This window comes from Alosa alosa, chromosome 15 (assembly GCF_017589495.1).
Source record: "Alosa alosa isolate M-15738 ecotype Scorff River chromosome 15, AALO_Geno_1.1, whole genome shotgun sequence".
In the NCBI taxonomy this organism is placed as follows: Eukaryota; Metazoa; Chordata; class Actinopteri; order Clupeiformes; family Clupeidae; genus Alosa; species Alosa alosa.
Genome location: NC_063203.1, coordinates 20,412,332 through 20,435,171, shown reverse-complemented (window position 1 = coordinate 20,435,171; position 22,840 = coordinate 20,412,332). Strand labels below are relative to the sequence as shown.

Below are 22,840 nucleotides of genomic sequence, written 5' to 3'. Positions count from 1 at the left end.
AAATTGTTAAATAGGCAAAGGCAAAGGCATAGCCCCAAGCAAAGCCTATGATGTAAATTGCAAATTGCAAAACAGTCAACTGAAAATATGACTTTAAGTGTTTTTGAGAATTAGTCCGACAGCAAGGTGCTTCACAGTTTTTGCCCATTGCTTGAACACTAGACCAACGTAACAAAACGTAAAGCTTTTGATATAGCCTACTATACATTAAGCACAGTTTAACCATAGGCCTACTTTAAACAAAAGCGCTGATTTGCACTTTAGTTGCAATTCTGCAACACGCACTTGCTCCTTTCTGCAATAGGCTACTTGCTCCTGCACACTACACACTATTTCATACATAAGACGCTTCAAATTAAATCTCATGGGTATTGGGACAACACATCTATTCAAAATACAAAACACATTGGGTGATTGAAAACACTTCTTAGACACACCTGAAAATACTACTTACAAAACTGAACACCAATCAGCCAGCCACAAATAGGCCTCAGTTGAACCATTTTGAGAACTTTGCAAACATGGAGGCAGGGAGAGCAAGAGGTATAGGAAGAGGAGGATGAGAGAGAGAGAGGAGCAGGGGGGGCACGGAAATTAAGAAGAGAGAGAGAGAGAGAGGAGCAGGGGGGGCACGGAAATGAAGAAGAGAGAGAGAGAGAGAGGAGCAGGGGGGGCACGGAAATGAAGAAGAGAGAGAGAGAGAGAGAGAGAGAGAGAGGAGCAGGGGGTGGTCGAAGAGGCTTAGCAGTATGCACGGAACAATATTTCTGATGATATTAGAGAAACTTTGGTGGATCATGTAATAAATGGTCTGACAATGAGGTAGGCTGGGCAGAGAGTCCACCACATCTAAGCTTGTTTTACAGTAGTGTATTTTGGTTTTATTTTTGTTTTATTTTTGCTTTACTGCATTACTGTACTGTAGGCCTACTGTAAAGTATAAAAGTATAGTACTGTGATGTACAGTATTGAGTTGATGTCATTTGTAACCTTTCAGTACTTTCATTTTTGTTTTTTTTTGTCAAAACCTTTGTTGGAAAAAAACATAACACAAACTGTATGTGTTGCATTGAGCTTCACAGAATGCTAACTGATAAACTGAATAAAAGCAGTGCAAATGACTGCAGTGTTTTATATAAAGTACACTGTGTTGTTGCTAATCTGAAAGTGTATTTATATGATGGAAGTGTGTATTGTCATCAGAGTGACATTTTGACAAAGGATTGTTAGGTTTTGATAAAAGAGTTTCAATTCGACGTAGATGTGAATGGTTTATTTCCCAGTGTTGTGTCTTGTGTGTAAAGTTTTGACACAATGAGCTGAAGTTTTGCTGCAAAAAGTGTTCAAGCAATGGGCAAAAACTGTAATGTAAGCAAATTGCACTGATGATGAACCTGTGATTTTACATGTCTTTCTAGTGGCTCAGAGGTGACTATTCCGGGGCCTGAGGACCCACAGATAATGCTGAGAAACTGTGTGCAAGCCAGCACACAGCACTTGGTCTGATCAGCCACAGAGAATTTCAGTTCCTATTGTTTTTAGGCAGGATACGACTTCTTCCTTACACGTAGGGAAATGAAAGTGTGTGTGTGCGTGTGTCTCTGTGTGTGTGTGTGTGTGTGTGTGTGTGTGTGTGTGTGTGTGTGTGTGTGTGTGTGAGAGAGAGAGAGAGAGAGAGAGAGAGAGAGAGAGCCAGAGTGAGAACTTCCTTCCTTCCACATATTTTTTCAGTGCTTAAATCCAATGTGTTTAGTTATGAGTTTACCAGATGAGAAAGAAAGTGAAACTACTCGTATCTTATCTGAGTTTATGTGGTACAATGTTCAGTGCCACTTCACTATATGCAAGACACGGAGATACGATTGCACCAAGAAGAGATTTATTAGAACTGGCTTTTAACAAATGAGGAATGCATTCCCTGCAGTTGAATCAAACCATTCTTATTTCTGACACAAGATAATGGGACCATTCCTTGGCTGCTACCTAATACTAACCTTGATGTACAATAATTGGGGTAAGTTGTCCATTAGTCTCTATCCATTTTTAGAGAAGTGCTGCAATTCTAAAAAAAGGAACTTTTCCAGACATTGCATCAGTGACTCCCAGGCTATGACTAAAATTGTTGAAACATGTCTTCTTTAAAGGCTGTTGTGCAGAGGAATGCCATACTGTGAAGGCACGTCGAGACAATAAAGTCGTGTCTGAGGGCAGAAGCTTGTTACTCTCATGTGATGTTCAGCACTGTGGCGTGAGCGGTTGGACTGGAGGATGGGGAGTCCACAAGGAAGTCACTTTCAGCTTCTTACAAGCCTCAGCCAGGATTCACATTTACAACGAAAACTTGTCTAACAATAGTACCCGCCTTAACATCAACTTTATTAGCACTAACAAATCAGACAGTGGGGCATATCAGTGTCTCATCAACTGGAGAGAAAACGGCAGCAGCAATGGACATGTAACAATTGTTAATGTCACCGATGGTAGGTTAACTGTATCACATGCATGTTATTTTATTTTATATTTTTAATATTTTATTTATAAAATATATAAATGAAAAAAATCAAATGACAAACTAATTACTGTTTATCTTAGGGAGCAAAGTATTTTTTCACTGATGCTTATCTGAATATGACCAAAACATTTTGCAACTCAAAGTAGCCTATGAGGCTCTGCATTGGCAGTGTGTGGTGTGTGAGTTCTTCTTTGATTGAGCAGATGGCAAATAAAAGATCAATTTTTGTCTTTTTATCCAATTGATTTATGAAATAATTCAACCCTTCAAATTTAGTTTTGCTCTCTGCTCCAACTTACGTCATTAGACATTGTAGTGGTCACACTCGGGCGCTTATATCAGTGTTTCACTGTGTTTTTTTAATATTATTCATTTGCATGATGCCAACATAACTCTGTTATCATCCACAGCCCACCCTAATCTAGAGGAACAATCTGAGAGGAGGATTGTGTCTCTGAGAGTATTTCTGTTAATCTGCGCCTGCATCTCGTTTCCTCTTGCCGTGGCACTGGTTCGTTGTCTGCAACGCCCAGTTTCTCCTGTGGTCCCACCTCGCTCATACTTTGCCAGTGAGAACACCACACTTTGCACAAACATGTTAGAGACACCATGTTGGGGCGGTGGTAGTGTAGTGGTTATGGAGCTGGGCTAGCGTGCTAGCGTGCGTGCAGTAGCCTGGAGCTGGGCTAGCGTGCAGTAGCCTGAAAGTTGTCGGTTCAATTCCCGGCTTCCACCCTTGTGCCCTTGAGCAAGGCACTTAACCCGAAGTTGCTCCGGGGACAATGTGATCCCTTGTAATATAGCTGACATACTGTATGTAAGTCACTTTGGTCAAGAAGTGTCTGCTAAATGTAATGTAATCTACAACGCCCTACATTCTTTTTGCTAAACTCAGATTGAAATCCAGACGCATGACATATTTTAAGTGTAATACACAGAGATCGCACTAGCCCAGCTTTTTAAAACAATTGTTGTGTGTCATCTAATTGAGCTTTTTGAGGTCTAGAGTATTTTCTGAATCTGTCCTGTTTTATGTCCTTTCTTTAGATGGACAGATGGACAGGCCACGTGAGGTGAGTCTCTAATTAAACATTGGTGTCCGATACGCATGCAGCATATTTGGGATCTGATCCGTATGTGCTCATATATCCATGTCTGTCTTCTTCTCTCATAGCCAATGTATGCAGTGCTGGGCCTGGAGAACGTGGGGCACAAAGGCCTCAGCAGCAAATACAAGGATCACCTGTCATGTACTCTTCCATACGCCTGTAGCAGCCTGTCGAGTGCAGGGAAAAATCCATATCCAAAGCGAGCTACAAAAACATTTCTACAGTGGGTTAGGAGATCCAGTGAGAGCAAGCTCTACAAGCAAATTGTTGTCAACCTGACAAGTACTGACATCTGGGAAGAGATGGGTCTTCAAAAGCGTTTTGAAGATGGATAAGGTTGCCTCTGACAGCATTTAGTATAGCTTGTTCCACCATAGAGGGACCATGAATGAGAAAAAGGCCGAACTCTGTCCTGAGTGAAGGTGCCGTGATGCAGGCATCATTCTTTGGAGGAGCACAGTCTATGAAATGGCAGAAAAACCCCATAAACACCACCTTTTTGGTTGATCAGAAACCAGACACGTTGACAAATATTAGCATGTGACGCAACATGTCGTAACTTGCACCAGAACCAGTGGCAAACTGGTTAAACATACTTTCACTTTCAGGACATACGAGCAGTACTTGAATTTCCCCTGGGGATCAATAAAGTATCTATCTATCTATCAGTAACTAAAAGAACGTAATACATGACACAAAATACAACATTTTTATTTCATAATAAATTCTTAATGGTACATTACATAACCAAATATACATATACATATGTATTCCTTTTAAATAATTATTTCCCTTAATTCACTCTTAAGATGTACTTTGCAATTATATTTTACATGACAACACAAATGTGAAAATCAATAAATTATATCTTCATGAACAATATGATTCTGAGGGTGTTGTATGTATAACACCCTTTACATTAAAACAAGTGGACATAATTCTCTGTGGAAAGCTGAAATATTGACACACGCTTTTGCTCAGTCCTACAATAGAAATCGGGTGCAGCAATGGACACTGTTCTCCCCCACAAACCTTGGGCACACAGGAAATGACCACGCCTCTCTGTCTCCACTGTTCAACATGTGCACAATATGGCGAAGACTTCCCTGTCTCTTTGAGGGATGCATTCATCACAACATCAGTGTATACAACAAAAACAGTCAGAAAGCTATATCTACAATGCAGAATGTGGGCTTTTATTCCATATTTGCGCAAAGGCTTTTCAGTCAAACTTCTCTCAGACATTTGGATTCCTCTGCTCACATGTACAAGTTTATCAGGTCCCCTTAACCTGATGCTAGACCAGATCATTACTTTGCATAGCATTCTCCTGATGTGCTTGGTGAAATATCATGATTTTCAATGACATCAAATCCCTATCTCCCGCTGATTTGAATGTTTACTACAATTCTTTTACACCATGGCATTTACACATTGAGCTCTGTGTTTTCAGTAAGAATCAATTATATCCTTTTTTTCTTCTTGAAAATGAGGCTACTGAGTTGCTAATAAAGGACGGGGTTTGTCAGCTATTCAGACTGTTTTAGGTTTCGTCCTGATTCTCTCACACAAAAATGCACAAGTGCAATATTTTACCAAACTGCTGTGATATACACAGAGCTTTAAATCCCTGTTCAAAAACAAGATTTCCAATATACTCACAATGTCCCAAAGGATTACAAATCCATGTTACATGTAAGCATCTATGTAGAACTCCCCAGGTCAACTTCTCACATAGTGAGAGTATAGCGCAAATGAACTCAGGGGTATTTTTAACCTGCGCCTCAGAATATGAGAGAAGACCTTCACTTTGGCTGAGTAAGACAAGCACAAGCAACATTAAAGGCCAAACATGGTACGGAATCAGACTCAACACATATTCATTAGGCTATACGCGCCACTGCTGAACACAAAGCACTGAGGGGGAAAAAAACATTTAAAAATAGTGGTCCACAATACAATCGTTAAACATTTACAGCACTGTGCGCCATGTAATCTGTTGTGTCCTCTACACAGTTAAGCTGCAGAGTAAGTAGCGTATATTTTTTTCTAACATTTTCACTTAAGCAAAGAGCAATAAAGACATATTCATCAGCTCATGTTTTTCTCTCTTTCGTGTGCTTTTCTTTTTAGCTTATCGTCCTGATTAGCTGCTGACGGGTTGTAATGGATATAATCGGCACGGAGCCCCTGTGCACACAAGGGCCTTACAAAGAGGAGGGAAGGATCTCAGGTCTCAGCCGCAGCTCACCTCTAGGAGGCGCTCTACTGCTCTAAGTGCCGAATGGAGATCAGAATCCAAAGACAATATTTTACAGGAAAAGAAGTCTGTTGTCACACATCACATTATAATCATTGTTTGTGAAAACACAGAAGACACAAACACACACGCACAGAAAAAAATGAAATAGCAAAACATTTTGTGTGTGTGTGTGTGTGTGTGTGTGTGTGTGTGTGTGTGTTCACCTTGTCGTGGCACGGAGCAGAGAGTGCACCTGGAGAGTGTTCTATTGATCTAAGGCTTGTAGAAAAGACTCCAAAGAAAGAAGCTAATGGGCTTTATGAGACACAGACTGAGGCACAGTTTCGTAAAAGCAATATTAGCTCTGTGACAGACACTTTTCTTCAAAAAGATGCAGCACATTTAGTAAAAAAAAAAAAAAGATCAGACCATTAAGACTGCAAGCGTTTGCCCTCTCTTTTCCCCAGTCAGTCAGTGTGTAGCTGCAGGATCGTGCAGGGAAGGAATGCTCTGGGAGTCGTTGCCTTGTGAGAATGTGAAATAGACTCTGTGAAGGACGCTCAGTAGAACGCTCTGAGAGGAGGCATTCTCACTGGGATGGCAAATCCAGACGCCAAGATTCCTCCTCCATCTATAGACACTGGCTCTGACAGTACCGGTTCCACGCAACCTAAACGGACCAAAAAAACACCAAGTCATGCATGCACTCTTACACTCTTGCTGGGGGCGAGTAATGACGCGCCAACATTTATCTGGAGGTCTGTGATAGAGATCAAACTTACCTTCAATCCATGCAGCACAGTACTAATGACCCTGGAGAAGAAACAGAACCTGGTTAGTTACAATAGATAGATAGATAGATAGATAGATAGATAGATAGATAGATACTTTATTGATCCCCAAGGGGAAATTCAAGATATATAATGGGAGACCGTGTGACAACGGCATCAAGCTGGATTACAAGTCCTGTATGACACCAGAGAACATGAAAGAGGTCACACACATATGATGACGTGGTGGTTGTGGCACAGTAAGGGAGCTTTTACCGTTGTAGAGTGACTCAGCTTGTCAAAGCGGAACTTCAAGTTTGACCTGGGCGATGTTTTACTCTTCCCATCTAGAGATTTAAGATGAAATGCATCAGCTATGACCATTATCATTGATACATATAACACAAGCAATAGAATACCTGGAGATCTTTTGTTCTCACTGCTTCTCTGAGTTTGTGTTTAATTTTATTTTATACTGTTTTTCACTTTTCACCCTTTCTTTGTGCTTCTCTATCCAAGTAGTACCTCTCCACAAAGTGAATCACTGCCTATCTAAAACCCTCCAAAATCTCCTGATTCCACCAGAAATGTATCATTGGGAAACACTTTCTTATATTCTTGTACAGTTGTTGGCCTTGTCTTATAATAAATCCTTCAGGGTTGACTGACTGGCCATATGACATTTTGTTCAAATGGAACTGATGGTGACCTGACAGCATTCTAATGAAATATCTTGGGCTTTGCGTCAGACAAAACATTCATCTCACAGATATTGTCCACTGTGACATTGAGTACGTCTGCCATAGGGCCAGCATTTATGGACAGGATTGCTTCTGCCATTGTGTCTTTTAGTAGCCTACGGCTTGGCATTGGGATGCACGTTGCCTGGTGTCAGTAGCCTGAGGTTATGCCTGTGGATATGAGTGCCATTTAGACCACCAGACCTGTTAAGGGATAGCTGGCTGTACATCTGCAGCAGGTGTCAGTAGCCTGAGGCTAGACCTGTTGATATGCTTGCTGAGAAGGAATACATAAAGGTCATGCGAGTGTGGTGTGTGTGTGTGTGTGTGTGTGTGTGTGTGTGGGTGGGTGTGTGTGTGTGAGTGTGTGTGTGTGTGTGTGTGTGTGTGTGTGTGTGTGTGAAAGAGAGGGAGAGAGTGTGTGTTTGTGTGAGTGTGAGTGTACCTGCTGTGGGGCTACGGCACATGATGAGAGGGGTGCTTGACGTCTGGCTGTCCACACTCAGGGAGGGGCTGAAGACTGAGGAGGCTGTGGATGGATGACTGCTCTGAGGGATGACGATAAAGACAGAGAGAGGAAGAGAGAGTGAGTGAGTGAGTGAGTGAGTGAGTGAGTGAGTGAGGAGTGAGGGGGGGCAGAGAGGGGGAAAGAGAGAAAAGGCAGAGAGAGGGAGAGATACGAGAGACATGAAAGCAAGAGATGGAGATGGACAGATAGAGGGAGGGGTGGGATCGAAGAGTGAGATAGAGTGAGCGACATGAAAGAGAGAGAGAGAGAGAGAGAGAGAGAGAAGCCTGTCAAACCTGCTTCCGTAACCCACACTACCTCTTATTACATCTAATTATCATTAGCGACATCATTACCCATAGATGTTTCTTTCTTTATTAACGTTGTCAGCTGACACTTAACATAATTACCGCTAAATAAATGGCCTCAATAGCAGCCGCTCCAGCTGGACATGCAACTGGTCGTGCTCTTAGCTGGAGCACCGCTGTCAGTCTAATTAATTCCACATCATTAACGCCGATTCTGTGCAAATGCAAATGAGTGGGACTCATACTGCTCTTTTAAAAAAAGCTTAGAGTACCACGAAAGCACCCCTCTCCCCCATTCTTAAGCTTCCTGGTGTGCTAGGGATGTCTGGGATGCCCCAGTGCTCATCCTGGAGTTCTATCCATTCCAAAAACTGCTTATGACTTAGTGCTAATATGCCTGATAACGCAAAAGAAGCATTTGAGAATTAGGCCTCGGTTTGACTTTAAGATCCGGGACAGTAAATCTGCAGAAAGAAGATTTAATGTTCACTGTGGAGCGAAGTCTTTGCAATGCCAATAAATCCGACTTTAAAAATTATGATATAATTGGTCAGCCACCACCATCGTAAATACTATTAAATACTAATTGTGTCTCTATAGCAACATTGTGTCTATAAATCCTACTTAAAAGCAGCTTCCCTGCAGCTTAGCACAGGTGCCTCTTCCTGCAGTCCCAGTGTCCTTCTAAAGCACACTAACAGATTTTTCTTATAGACCCTTTCAAGAGAGTTCCATTATCAGCATCATAGTTGGCCCCACAAGACTTCCTTTTTAACATTCCATATGTTATCTTAATGCAGAGGAAGTAGATTGGGGCCCAAATAGAACGTTCAAGCATTGTTTTTGTTTTTATTGTTGAAAGGGTCCATAGGAGAAGATAGATGGAAGGGGTATTAAAGTTGGCAAGAAATAAAAATGTTTAAATCTGTCAAAATCTGTCTTGAATCTGTCTGTGATTTGGGCTAGGGTCAATGGCTTGTAAGTGTTGACTACTAAATGGACATCGCTGTCAGTTCCATAATATTCCTATCAAAGCCCCCGGAACTCTCATGACAAGAGTGATTGGGCAGTTCTTCCTCCAGCTGATCTGAACTGCACTCCATGGTGGGGGATGCACACTAGGCCCTTTGGGTCTCTCCATGACATATACATCTCAGAGATTGATTCTGTTCTACTACGTATCTACTAATATGGATACTACTGATCTTTGCTATTGGCAGACTGGTAACTCATTGTCAAACTATTTAATTTATGCCATTTAAGAACGATTAAATCAACCTAGCTACTCCACTTTACACCGACTTTGACAGCATTGTCCAAAAGCATTGTTTATCCACCACCACTGTGGCAACCATGCAAAGGGAGAGCCCTCAACATCATGCCCTCTCTATCTAGCACCTCTGAAAATGAGCAACTGTAAAAAACTGGTGGTAATAGTGGTGTGTGTGTTTGTATGTATGTGTGTTTGTGTGTGTGTGTGTTTGTTGTGTGTGTGTGTGTGTGTGTGTGTGTGTGTGTGTGTGTGTGTGTGTATACAGTATGTGTGTGTGTGTATGTGTGTGTGTGTGTGTGTGTGTGTGTGTGTGTATGTGTCTGTGTATATGTGTGTGTGTGTGTGTGTGTGTGTGTGTGTGTGTGTGTGTGTGTGTGTGTGTGAGTGTGTGTATGTGTGTGTGTGTATGTGTGTGTGTGTGTGTGTGTGTGTGTATATGTGTGTGTGAGTGTGTGTGTGTGTGTGTGTGTGTGTGAGTGTGTGTGTGTGTGCGTGTGTGTGTGTGTGCTGTGTGTGTGTGTGTGTGTGTGTGTGCGCGTGTGTGTGTATGTGTGCACGGGGGGTGGAGGCCTCACCGCGTCCAGCTCCTCCAGGGCCTCGCCCTCCCCGGTGGTGCTGCTGAAGCTGCTGGTGCTGGAGGAGGAGCGTGAGATGTTGGCCCTGCTGCTGCCCTCCTTCAGCTTCATGAAGGGCCTGGTGGGGGAGCACCACACACACACACACACACACATACACACACACACACACACATTACAACACCACACACACCATACGCATAACAACACCACAAACACCACATGCATTACAACACCACACACACCACACGCATTACAACACCACACACATTACAACACCGCACTACAACACCCAACGTTTCATAGATATAAAAATCAAAATATAATATTGGCCTACTGATCAACGACACACTAACCCTTGATCAATATTGAGGTTTCTTTGTTAAATATTATGCATTCAGTGTCTGTTCACTATGTATACTAGTGTATTTCATACTATGTGTGCATATTATATTTGATGACATTTATTGCATAATCACATCTAACTCCCTATACATAACACCATGTACTGTACAAGCCAGGCAATAACACACATGCCTAATAATATTTATCAATCGATCAATAGCATGTAAATCAAGAGGATTAAAGGGAAACTTGGCAGGATTTCCCCCTCTGCTGGAGAAATTGTGCATTATGCTATTTCAAACTGTGGGAAAAGGTAAAGATAAAGCACATGGATTTGTTTACAAGCTAGCTTAACGGTTAGCATAAGTTTGGCAGAACTATGTGGATGTTACAAGGTAAGAAAACACGATTTAAAAAACGAGTTTCTTGTTTCTCACTTCTCTTTCCAGGACGGTAAGTCTCAATGTTGCAAGGTTGGTTTTCCGCCCGGGGACGCTAGGCGCAGCGGGGAAAGTCACCATTTTCACCGGAACAGGTCATTTAACCATCCGAATGATTTGTAAACGGGTTTATTACGTTGAAATAGTTGCCAAGTTCCCCTTTAAGAGGATAATGAGGTAATTAACACTTGCAAATCTGGAGCTGCGAGATGGCAGGCCATTACCTCTCCTTGTTTGGACAGATCTCTGGGGAGCTCGGATTGGACGATGTCTCTGACCTCCCCTCTTGTGTGTGTGAGCACACCTCTGACATCTTTGGGTCACTGTGGACAACACAAGTCACTGTCAGCAACACCATGATGTGCATCTCCTGAAAAAGTCCCCATTTGTATGTGCATGTTACTACACAATAGACACACAACCCTGGTGCAACCCTGGTTTGCAAGTAGCACTGCTAGGCAACCTTGTGCACTGAAACAGCATGCCTGATTTTATGCCATATTTGGCCTGATGTTGAACTGTGAAAAAATATCTTACCTTCTCATACATCTTGACTGTATGAGCTATTGCCTGGATTAAAAGGGGTTTCAAAGCTTTTCAGGCTTTGTCAGGGTTAAAGCTATCCCTCAAAGCTAAGCTTCCATTAAACACAAGCTTCATTTTTCACTTTCTGTAGTCTTGTCTGACTAGTCTGCATGAACAAATGACATCTATACTAAGCAAACATCACAGCAATATTTCTTCTGAAGGAGCCTCCCTGATGGTTTATTAGTGTGACCACACAACAACCTCAAAGTCTAAATTAAAACCATGCGATGGCGTGGCCTGCTATGGTATATGGACGCATACTGTCCATTTGCACACCTTGAACAAGAGTATGGCATGGAATGATGATGGAATTAAAAATGGATGAGTGTAAGCAGTGGTGTTTTGCGGGCGTCTCCAGTGTGAGTGGTCAGGACAGGGCAGACCTGCGGAAGTGGCTGGCCGGGCTGTCGGTGCTGGAGTGGAGCCGGGGGAAGAGACCCGAGCGGCGCTTCACCGGGCTTTTCAGGGGAGACTTGGCTGAGAGGACAGGGGGCTAAAATACACACACATGCATGCATTTGCACACACGCAGACACAGACACAGACACAGACACACACACACACAGACACACACACACACACACACACACACAGAGGAAATGGAACACAGGAAGAGTGGCTTGTTACAGGGGGGGCAGCCCATTAATATCACTCATCTTCCCTACATATCCTGTTAGAGATATGACCCTCCTGCATGTGAACTTCTCAATGACTCATTTCAGTTCAATAAGCAGGAAAAGGGTGGCCTGGATATATCAATATGTCACCATGTTGGGAACATAAAGTGAACTGGAGTTAGAGTTGCATACATTTATACATACGATAAGTGTGTTATCAAAAAAATATTGAGGGAAATGAATAAGACAAAAGTTCCTGTTATTACAAAGAGCAGTCCATACAGGCCACAGCTACTTCTAGTTCAAAACGAACTCTAACTCTGACTCTAACACACACACACACACAAACACTCTCCCTCTCTCTCTCACCTCTCTCACCGTGAAGGTGCTCTTGGTGCACTCTGTGTTGCTCTGTGGGAGTCCACCTCCACTGAGGCTGGCTGGGACGCCCCCTCCGACCCCCGGGCTCCTGTGCCGATGGGCCCCCACCATCGTCTCCATGGAGTGACTGCGCACACGCATGGCCCTCTGACAGGAGAGAGGGAACGGCAGGACGGATGGGTGGGAAAAGGAGACAGAGGAAAGGGGGAGGAGAGGAGAGGGAAAAGAGTAATGGAATTATTTGTAGATTGAGACTGAAATTAAAACAGAAGATTAAAACAGAAGACTCCGATGCCCGAAGGGGAAGCCTGCCAGTGGTGCATGAAATCACTACTGTGAGGCAATCATGGCTGAAATGACACAGGATAAATGCTAGTTTCCCTTGTGTGTGTCTGATTGTGGAAACACCTTGGATGTCAAAAGCCCTTTATTATCAGCTGTGATGAATTATTGCATTCACTAAGATATTATTCCATTAGGAAAGACTGAGAGCGTGAAGCATACAATGCCACTTGCAATTTCTACTCATAGCCAACAGAGGGCACCATGGGCCTTGTTTTAATGCTTCCGCGTTAGACATTCAGATTGTACAAGATCATTTCGTCTCACATGTTCATGAGGAGAAGAATTGACAGTGACAAAAATGCTCATATTATGATTTATTGTGGGGCATTTTGTCACCAATAGGTTATCCAAATCAAATACACTTTTATTCTCTACAAACTGACAAAATAGTAAAAAAAAATAGTAAAAAAAAATACACTCGTAATGCACAATCCCATCAGCTCTTGTACAAAAATATTAGAGGAACGGAAATAAAACCCAACAAAACAAACACATAAACAAACTTAAGAAATGAAGTGCAAGAGTCTAATCTTCCAAAAGACAAAAGTGTTATTTAAGCAATGCGTGTTGTCATAGCAGTTGGGATAAGTAGTAGACAGTCATGGCAGTAGCACAGATCAGCACAGCGCAACCAGTCGACGTAACGGCGACGCTGACAACACTGCTCCACACTGCCTGTAAAAACAAAAATTTTCAGAAGAGGTTTGTGTGTCTGTATGTGTCTGTCTCTATCTCTGTGTGTGTGTGTCTGTCTATCTCTGTGTGTGTGTGTGTGTGTGTGTGTGTGTGTGTTTGTATGTGTGTGTGTTTTTCTGAGGGTGGAGACAGACATCATGGAGGGAGTCATGTTGGATCAGCATTAGCTCAGGGAAACCTTGTGTGTGTATGTGTGTGTGTGTGTGTGTGTGTGTGTGTGTATGTGCGTGTGTATATGTGTGACAGAGTGGTTAAGACTGCAGGCATCAGGAGGCTGCTGTTGTGACTGCTGTCTATCTGAGTGACTGAGGCGAAGCTCTGAGACAGGGGACTGGAGGAGGCCTGGGCAGGAGGCAGGTGGCAGGTGGCAGGTGGGGGTCTCACCTTAAAGGACTCCAGCAGGCCGCCGTGGCCTCCGTTCTCCAGCTTGTCCTCATCTCCAGCCGAGCCCAGTCCCAGCGTGGCCTGGGTCTGCCTGTGCAGCTCGTCGTGGAGGTTGTCCAAGAGTGCTGCCCGTGTGCGACCCTGCCATTTACACAAGCACACACACACATGCACGCACGCACACACACACACACACACACACGCACACACACACGCACACACACACACACACACACACATGTATAAGTAAAGAGATTAACATAAACCACACACACAAACCAAAAAAAACACACCTTTTAAGTTTGTTTTTCAACAGAGATCAGAGGTTCTCATTCTCACCTCCAGCTTGGCAAACTTGTCAGATTTATAGCAGGCGTTCTCCGCATTCATCAGTTTAGTCAGCAGGAAGTCGCGAAACTCAGGCCCCTGGAGGTGACAATTCCCACAGCGTCAGACAGAAAGTCAGACAGAAAATCTCCTGAAAAACCTCTGCGCCATTCGCTCGCTCAATAACACAGCGCAGCCCAGCCCATCAGGGGAGCCTCACCTTTTTGAACACGGCAGGGTTGGGGAGAGGGGGGCCAAACGCGGGCACGTCCTCCCTCGCCGTGACTGACACCTGCGAGGGGAGAAAGGGGTTGGGTTGGCAGGCGGGAGATGCTTCTATTCTGTGCCAGTGGCTGGATGAACCCGTTGTAATCCTATTGCATAACAATACAAAGCTCTTAACTTCCTCTCCATAGGTTTGGAGTGGGCCCAGGGGAAGCTTATCATAAATAGAGGCATGTGTTTATGTGTGAGTGTGTATGTGTGTGTGAGTGTGTGTGTGTGCAGCAATAGCAATATGTGTAGGTGGGTGCATGTTTTATGTATTGCGGCTAGTGCTCTGCATGGTTGTGGTTTATCTGTGCATGTTTGTCTGAGTATCCAAATAGTACTGGTTGTTGTTGTTGTTGTTGTTGTTGTTGTTGTTGTTGTTGTTGTTGTGCGTGCATGCGTGTGAATGAGTGATCCTATCAGAGTGCCATCGTTACCTTGTAGGTGGTGTGATCAGTGCAGGGGTTTTCCACTTGGACCAGTACATAGGCATGGAGGAAGTTGGAGGCAATCATATCGGGGACAAAGGGAGTAGCATCCTCCTGGAAGACCGTCGCCACGATGTCATTCCCAATATGCCTCTTCCTCTGGAGCTGCACAGAGAGAGAGAGAGTGGAGAGAGAGAGAGAGAGAGAGAGAGAGAGAGAGAGAAAGAAAGAAAGAAAGAAAGAGAGAGAGAGAGAGCAGTGTGAGAGATGGCCAGAATACTGACACTATGAGTAAGCAGACTGGCAAAGAGAGGAGAGGATGAACTGTAGGTGTTCAGCGAAGTCCTTGATGGCCGTGTTGGACATAAGCACATTATGAGGAGGCACTGTGTGTGTGGACAAGAGAGAAGGGTTATGCCAGGCCATGTTCCAGCACGCTGCTGAAGCATGTTAAGGGAGGCATCTGAAGAGCTAATAGAGATATAAGGAGAGTGTACAGGTTCAGAACAGGGCATACTGTCTGGCAGCTCTGAAATGCTTCACTGATAACGAGAAACACTTTTACAGACAGTTTATTTCTCAGCAGCATTGTGTGTGTGTGTGTGTGTGTGTGTGTGTGTGTGTGTGTGTGTGTGTGTGTGCATAGGCGTGCATACATAGACACTTGGTGCTAAAGCACTAGGAAGTTTGCCCTTTATCAACGAAAATGCCCTTTTGAAACTTGTTTTTTTTATTATTAATATTATTAAGATTTTACTGAGGTCGGTTTTGAAATGATCTTTTGAAAACCTGAGCCATTAAAAAACCACTGAAACAATGCCCGAAATGAGCCACCTCCTTGCGCACACCCGACCAGCCTATCTCTCTTCCTTTGTCAATGTTGAGCTCGTCGCGGTCGCGGCGCGAGGCCACATGAATCGCGCAGCACCATAGCAGTTCAGTAAGCGTCTTCAAATTGCAAATTTATGTGTTAAGAAGAATGTTTTCTGTTGTATATGTTTTGTTAGGCAACATGTATTAACACATTCAATTGTGACAGAAGAAACGGGAAGTTCCCCATTACCTGTGAAAAATGCCCATCTGCATTCATGTAATGACAACAGTCAGTAGCCCACTATAACTCCTTCTCGTACTGTTTGGTCTCTTTATTGTCTTACAGATCAAGTAAAATCGTACAGTTTGCCCTCTAAGCCCAACGTGTAATCATTTTGTTGTGCAGTAAAATGTCTCATACAGCATCAAACAACTAAGCATTTTTAGCCGACTGGTCACCTGATAAAGTTTTTACGCTGTAGCCCAAGTCAATGACAGATAACGCGAAGACGACCACATAGGCTACAAATAATTTCGTAGAGTTTGCAATTGCAAATCTATGTGTTAAGATGAACGTTTTTCTGTTGTATAGGTTTTGTTAGGCAACATAAATTAACACATTTTGGTCTCTTTATTGTCTTAATTGTATATTGATTTACTAATTGCAGCACAAGTCAAATTTCATTCAACATGTGCATGTAATTTTTTTTTATAATTAAGTGTTCCACGTATGCTAAAAGTGCCCCCCTCCCCCTGAGCACCTGCCCCCCAAATGTCTGTGCACTTACTGTGTGTGTGTGTGTGTGTCTTTGTGTCTGTGTCTTTGTGTGTGTGTGTGTGTGTGTGTGTGTGTGTGTGTGTGTGTGTGTGTGTGTGTGGGTGTGTGTGTGTGTTTCCTGTTCCAGTACCTGTTGGACATCTCCCTCTGTGAAGGGCAGCTTTGTGGAGACGTGGAACATGATTTCCCTCTGGCGAAAGGTTGTGTACACTGACTGCGTTCCTGTCTGACCGTGAGACACATCCAGCCCACCACGGAACCTGTGAAAAGACAGAGAGCATGATGTTTCATTTCATATACAATACTAGCCTGTTTTTTTTTTCAAATTTGCTAACAGGTTAGTTAAAAATACACCATATATAGATGAATAAATGTAAATAAATTAAATCATTGGGCTTTTATTTGTCATCTGACAACTCAGAGTGTCATATTGCACTTAAGCAATAAAACAGCATTATAACTCCTGCACATCATAGTTAGTCAGTAGTTTACTTAGTCTTCTCCCTTGAACTAACAGTGGTTTTTAAGGCACTTGAATCTAACCCTTTGAAATCCTGGAGCTCGATGGTGTCTCCCATGATGCCAAGGAACTCGGTGAAGGCCGGCGTCTCCTCGTTGTTGCCAAACAGCTCTTCCTCTGAAGTCTGGGGGAGAAAAACAGTGAAGGGTTGGGAGTGGGGAGGAATGAAACACTGTGTTAGCGGACGATAAGCCTCTTCCTCATTCTCTGTAGCAGAGCAAACACGCTCAGCCATGCTGCTGGTGATATCGCTGCTGCGCTCACATTTAGCTTTTATGATATTTGACTACACGGCACACTGGCGTTTAGTGTTAGATCAGTTTCCACAGTGCACACGACGAGGATGCACACGACGGGCCATTCCCCATTAAGACACACCCACACTCACCTGGCCGAACTTCTGGTAGATGACACCGAACTTGAAGGTGTTGTTGACCTCGTGTTCGTCGTAGCTTACAATCAGCTGCGACCCCTGGAGGATGCCAAAACAAGATGGAGGGGAGGGGATGAGAAAGAAGGACAGGATTGAAAACACGCTCATGAAAAAAGATGGGCAGAGGAGTAGCATATGTGCCTCAGCAGCGCTCCATAATTCAGAGGGCCCTTCTCCCGCTCCTCCACGGATCAGAGAGCAGCATGGCCCGGGGAGAGAGAGAGAGAGATGGGGCCCATTTGGAAAGAAGCTGAGACTACCAGCTGAGAGAGAAAGAGAGAGAGAGAGGGAGGGAGAGAGAGGAGAGAAAGGGGCCCATTTGGAAAGAAGCTGAGAGAGATGAGAGGGAGAGAGAGAGAAAGAGAGAGAGAGAAAGAGAGAGAGAGAGAGAGAAAGAAGAGAGAGAGAGAGAGGAGAGAGAGAGAGAGAGAAGAAAGAGAGGGAGAGAAAGAGAGATGAGAGGGAGAGAGAGAGAAAGAGAGAGAGAGAAAGAGAGAAAGAAGAGAGAGAGAGAGAGAGAGAGAGAGAGAGAGAGAGAGAAAGAGAGAGAGAGAGAGAAAGAAGAGAAAGAGAGAGAAAGAGAGAGAGAGAGAGAAAGAGCACCATAGCAGATGGGCTTGAGCAACATCCCCCAGAGCGAACACACAAACCTGACCCCGTAATCCAAACGGACTCCGAGGGGACCTGAGGTGACTGGAAATAGAGCAGTAAAAGCAGCCATGGAGGACAAGAACCAGACAGTGTTATACCAGCAGCAGGTCTAGCCACAGCACATCAGCTATTCATACTGGTCTTTGTGATGGAGGGAGTGAGGGAGAGAGAGAAAGAGAGAGTAATAGACTCACCCTGGGGTAGAGGACTGGATTGAACTTCAGGCCGGTGACATCCTCACAGAGCAGCTGAAACACACAGGCACAGGTTAGATGAAGTCACACCTTAATGCTCTAAATAGAACTCCCTCAGTTTGGTTGTCAGTGGTGTGTCAGGGTGAATTGATCTGGCACGCTGGAGGGGCAGACCTTGGCTATCTGTGGCACACTAGGTAGTTGTGTTAGCCCAGCAAGGGAGATCCTGTCGTGGAGCGTCTTCGTCTTTGACCTGTAAGGACAACACACACACACACACACACACACACACACACACACACACACACTTAATGCACTTGGGGATGGAGTTCCACACACCTTTATGGGTCCGAGCATTGAATCCACTCAACATGCAGACTATGTGCAGCGAGACCCTGAAGGCCCTTGGCCTCGGGATGGAGGGCTAATGGAGTTGGGGGATCTGGAGGTGATCATGAGCCCAGTCCTACTGTACCTCAGAATGATGCGCAGGAACTCCTGACCCTCAGCCTCCTCGTGTTTCAGGGACATTATGAGGTTGCCAACACTGCTAGCTGTGCAGTAGTAGTTTAGGTGCTCCTACAGGAAGGAGGGATGAAGGGAGAGAGCAAGAGAGAGAGAGAGAGAGAGAGAGAGAAAATTAAAAGAAAAATGGACAGGCAGGAGGAGAAGAATGAGTCATATCCTATTTTAGTTTCTTCTCTAGCTAATAGTCTAGGGCTCTGTACAGCAGGGGAAGCCTGACGTTCCATCACAGTGATCATGACAGTGGAGGAGTCATGTACTGCTCACTGTGAGTGTGCACCACCCGTTTAGTCACCCTCTCCGCCTGGGCATTGGGACAGCTGGCCAAGGACGGCTGAGGAAGTCTGGCTGAAGTGAATACACCACGGCCAGCAACACAGACAGACTTTTAATGACGGGAGCAACAGAATCCCCTGAATGTTTACCCATTAAAAAAAGGAGAAAATGGGGATATTTATTTAAGAGTGGGCATTTTTATGGGGGGAAAAAACAACCCCTCAAATGTCTTGTGTTTTCAAGCATGTTGGAAATGAGACTGACAAAAGCCTAATTGGTGACTCCAGTGCATCGTGACTGTATCCTCAGCTCTCATTATTCCTGACTGAGGGACTGAGACGGACACCTCAGCTCACAGTGGCTCACCCTGCCCAGGAAGTGCTTGCGGTAGGCCCGCGCCATGCTGTTGCACTCCAGCCGGTAGCCGAAGCCGCCACCGGGGCTCATGCCCTCCCAGTCGTCCTCCTCGCAGAAGCTGCTGTCCGACGAGGTGGGGGTGCCCACGGGGGCCTCGGCGTCCTCGATCCAGTAGCCCCCAAACTGGGGGAGGATGACCTGCGGGTAGGGGCCGCCCTTCTCCAGAACCTGTGGATGGGACAGATGGATGGGTGGATGGATGGATGAGTGGGTGTTGGAGAGGTTAAGGGGTCCTGTGTTGAATGTGGATGAGGTGGCATACGTTTCTAAATGTGAGCAGTGTCAGTGTCAATCAGCAGAGCAAACAGGTCGAACAAATAAAACCACTCGTGAAAAGGGCAGCATTGTGTAGTTACTGCAAATAAACCTTGAACTTGTTATTGGGTCCTTGCGACAGCTGATGCATTTACTGTGTGACCAACTGTGTATGTATGTGTGTGTGTGTGTGTGTGCACGTGACTCACATCTTCTATCCGGGGGTAGGGGATGTAGTCATCCTGTTGAGAGAGAAAGCGAGAGATGATGCTGAATACTGATGTGTGAACAGACAACTAATACATCAATGAGCTCAGCCAAAACTACCGCCATGACAGGAATGAATGGCATAAATCAGTAGGTGGTCACGGTACAAATCACGAACAAGGATGACGACACCAAGCGCACCAAGTCTGAACAAACAGGGTATGAAATCTTGCCAACCCCTAGTCCGACCCATAAAAAGCGCTTCTTTATTTTCGGAAAGATAATACTTCCATCTGCAGTTTAGCGAGACCTCGAGGCGGGTTTCATGAGCCTACGCTGGGTATTATGCTATAGAGAGTAAAATCAAATCTCCATCTCATAAAAAAAGCGCTTCACGGGGAGTGAGCCAGAGGTTAGCAGAGGTGAACAATCACGGTAATTTGTCATGGAAGGAAGCAGGACGGGGAAAAAAAAAATAGGAGGGTGGATAGACAGGGGGGGGTTCAGCGGCACAACCAAAGGGGAACAGCTACACTGAAACAGGGAAAAGGGACACAGCAGTTGCGCGAACTAGCCTTCAGCCACTGCTGTGAGGAACGTGACTGGACATAGCATTCCGCACCTTATGCCTCTGGGTCGGTTTAGTCTCCTCGGCCATGGGGATCTGGTCCCAGCGGACAGCGTGTCAAAGAAGAAGAAGAGGAGGAGGTGGTGGAGGAGGAGGAGGAGGTCAGTGTTAAATAAAATATTCCCGCAGGAGAAAACTGATGCAAAGATGACTCGTGTGAGCGACTCGGACCTGCTCACATGGTAACAAGCTCTATTTGTATGCTCATGGGAGTATGGATTTTCTGTTGACACATCCTGAATTGCACAATAAGTGGTGCCAGGCTGGACTGAAGTGTTTGTGGAAGAAAAACCCTTTAGTACACATTAGATAAAATTGGGATGGGTGGTTTAAAAATAAATATGGGTGTAGTAGCCTAGTGCTTGGCTACCTACTGTACTGTGTAGCTCACAAAGCTCTAATGTTATAGCCAGTTATATGAACCCACCAATCATACAAGTAGGACTGAGGACAAGAAGGACTCCTAACTCTTGTAGACAGTTGGAGTAAGTGTGAGTCAGTATGTCTGAATAAGTCGGTTATTAGTTAGGAGCATCTTGGAGCAGAGTGTCTGTGTGCTGCTGCGTCTCTAGGGTACTTAAGTGCCACCGCCTGATCCCAGCAGGCCCTCCACTCGATACACCCCCAAGACACTTAGCTCTCTGATCATCCATTTGAAAACAGTGCAAGAGTCTTTCAAGCTTGTGTCTTCCATTGATAGAGGGAGGGAGACAGAGAGAGAAAGAGAGAGAGACAGAAAGATGTGCTGGTCAATGTGAGCGTCGTAAAGAACATAGGATGAGACAGCCGCCACCACAGTGTCCTTGCACAGACTAAAGCAGCCATTGGCACATATTGATCCGTTTCCACGGTTCCTCCTAATGTTTCCCACTAAACCCATGTGGAGCATTAGGCAGAGTGACAGTCAGTGCCCCTCCGCCCCTTATATCGCCTACTCACAGAGACCTGCTGGAGCTCGACACGCACAGAAATCTATGCACTCCAAATGGAGCGTTCTTTCAACCCTACTGGGCAATTATTCAATCAAGGCCACAGATTGAAGCCTGTGGTCCCAGGTTTCAGAGAGAGAGAGAGAGAGAGAGAGAGAGAAAGAAAGAAAGAGAGAGAGAGAGAGAAACATTTCAGGGACGCGAAACTGAAGGACAAAATAATTATTCCCTCTGCGGGTTTCAGAAGGGCGCTTGATTAAAAAATGTGCAGAAATAGCCAAAACACAGAGTATGAAGCTAAGACATATGGCCAAGGTCTGCAGGGCAAACACACCACTGGGAGAACAGTCAGCCTTACCTGCATCCTCTCCAGCATGTCGAAGAACTCTGCCGACTGAAACAGAAAGAGAGAGAGATGATGAGTTTAACAGTCGAATACAACACCTCATAAGATCAGGATATTTTGTATTATGAAAAAACTGCAATCATTAGTTATAATGAAGGGAAATGCCAAATAATGTTTAAACATTGTAAATGTAATGTGAAGGATGGGACACCTGATTCGATACTTGCAATTATAAACAAAGCAAATCAATCTCGAAAACATTTTTTTAATTTAGGCAAGGTTATTGCTGTGGTTTAAAAAAAAAGATGATTAAAGATGTTTTATGGTTTTATGAAAGGCCAAACAATAATATCCTGTTGCTGCTCAATGTTTATCAATGTTCAATATTGCTCAAATAAATTACCCGAAGTCTTGTGTGTAATTAGCCAATAGCAGTCTTTCTGCCACACACCCAAGGCCTGGCAAGCAGCCATAAGAAGATAGCCTCTCAGTGGACACATCTCACACACCCATGTAAACAAACAACCAAAAAAGAGGGGATAAAGAAGAAACTAATTTGCAATCTTTTGATATAACTGCATTCTGAGAGTGGCTGGTGAATAGATAGATAGATAGATAGATAGATAGATAGATAGATAGATACTTTATTGATTCCCAGGGGAAATTCAAACATAGCATCAAGAATAGTAATGAAAGGAGGCACATTTTTGTCAAGGAAGTGTTTTATGTCCTGTGTGGACACACACACACACACACACACACACACACACACACACACACACACACACACCTTAAGCTTAAAGGAACACAATGGAAGAATTGACATCTAGGCCCCTTGACGTCAACATTCAACACCATTTAGCGCTAAGACATGATAAATGAACATTATATAAAAGCAATATCAAGCGTTCTGGGCATGCTTTGGCAAAGTCAGAGACTTATACATATGTCAGTGTAGAGTTGAGAAAGCCGTTAATTTATGGTAAATGAACTGCATAATGTTCCATTAA

At 44.2% G+C, this 22,840-nt stretch overlaps 2 protein-coding genes across 15 annotated transcripts in view; one reads left to right on the top strand and one right to left on the bottom strand.

Annotated features, from left to right (window-relative positions):
• Positions 1-1,754: 1,754 nt before the first annotated feature.
• On the top strand, positions 1,755-4,419 carry si:dkey-52l18.4 (uncharacterized protein LOC560708 homolog). Its single transcript, XM_048264160.1, has 5 exons — positions 1,755-2,014; positions 2,145-2,480; positions 2,923-3,081; positions 3,560-3,585; positions 3,687-4,419. Exons 1-5 carry the CDS (start codon positions 1,960-1,962, stop codon positions 3,954-3,956), a joined length of 846 nt encoding a protein of 281 aa, XP_048120117.1. The 5' UTR covers positions 1,755-1,959; the 3' UTR covers positions 3,957-4,419.
• Positions 4,317-22,840, bottom strand: part of rap1gap2a (RAP1 GTPase activating protein 2a) — a 73,024-nt gene continuing 54,500 nt past the window's right edge. For 6 of the 14 annotated variants that reach the window (XM_048264148.1, XM_048264146.1, XM_048264149.1 and 3 more), the window contains 22 exons: positions 21,843-21,878; positions 20,550-20,591; positions 19,930-19,962; positions 19,415-19,633; positions 18,723-18,826; positions 18,422-18,500; positions 18,248-18,301; positions 17,358-17,441; positions 16,993-17,093; positions 16,580-16,709; positions 14,868-15,023; positions 14,381-14,452; positions 14,173-14,259; positions 13,834-13,974; positions 12,406-12,555; positions 11,794-11,903; positions 11,047-11,145; positions 10,038-10,155; positions 7,819-7,921; positions 6,910-6,980; positions 6,646-6,676; positions 4,317-6,533 (listed from right to left, as the gene is read on the bottom strand). In XM_048264148.1, the coding sequence (XP_048120105.1) occupies positions 6,668-6,676; positions 6,910-6,980; positions 7,819-7,921; positions 10,038-10,155; positions 11,047-11,145; positions 11,794-11,903; positions 12,406-12,555; positions 13,834-13,974; positions 14,173-14,259; positions 14,381-14,452; positions 14,868-15,023; positions 16,580-16,709; positions 16,993-17,093; positions 17,358-17,441; positions 18,248-18,301; positions 18,422-18,500; positions 18,723-18,826; positions 19,415-19,633; positions 19,930-19,962; positions 20,550-20,591; positions 21,843-21,878 (1,998 nt within the window). In that variant the 3' untranslated portion in view covers positions 4,317-6,533; positions 6,646-6,667. Of the gene's footprint in view, positions 6,534-6,645; positions 6,677-6,909; positions 6,981-7,818; positions 7,922-10,037; positions 10,156-11,046; positions 11,146-11,793; positions 11,904-12,405; positions 12,556-13,833; positions 13,975-14,172; positions 14,260-14,380; positions 14,453-14,867; positions 15,024-16,579; positions 16,710-16,992; positions 17,094-17,357; positions 17,442-18,247; positions 18,302-18,421; positions 18,501-18,722; positions 18,827-19,414; positions 19,634-19,929; positions 19,963-20,549; positions 20,592-21,842; positions 21,879-22,233; positions 22,331-22,840 lie in introns of all 14 variants that reach the window. The other 8 variants (XM_048264147.1, XM_048264158.1, XM_048264155.1 and 5 more) reach the window with 4 other exon arrangements.

Coding starts and splice junctions, on each gene's coding strand:
- si:dkey-52l18.4 (XM_048264160.1), top strand. CDS start 1,960: ATGGGACCATTCCTTGGCTGCTACCTAATACTAACCTTGATGTACAAT. Junction 2,015..2,144: donor CTTGATGTACAATAATTGGG/GTAAGTTGTCCA, acceptor TCTTCTTTAAAG/GCTGTTGTGCAGAGGAATGC. Junction 3,082..3,559: donor ACCTCGCTCATACTTTGCCA/GTGAGAACACCA, acceptor TCCTTTCTTTAG/ATGGACAGATGGACAGGCCA.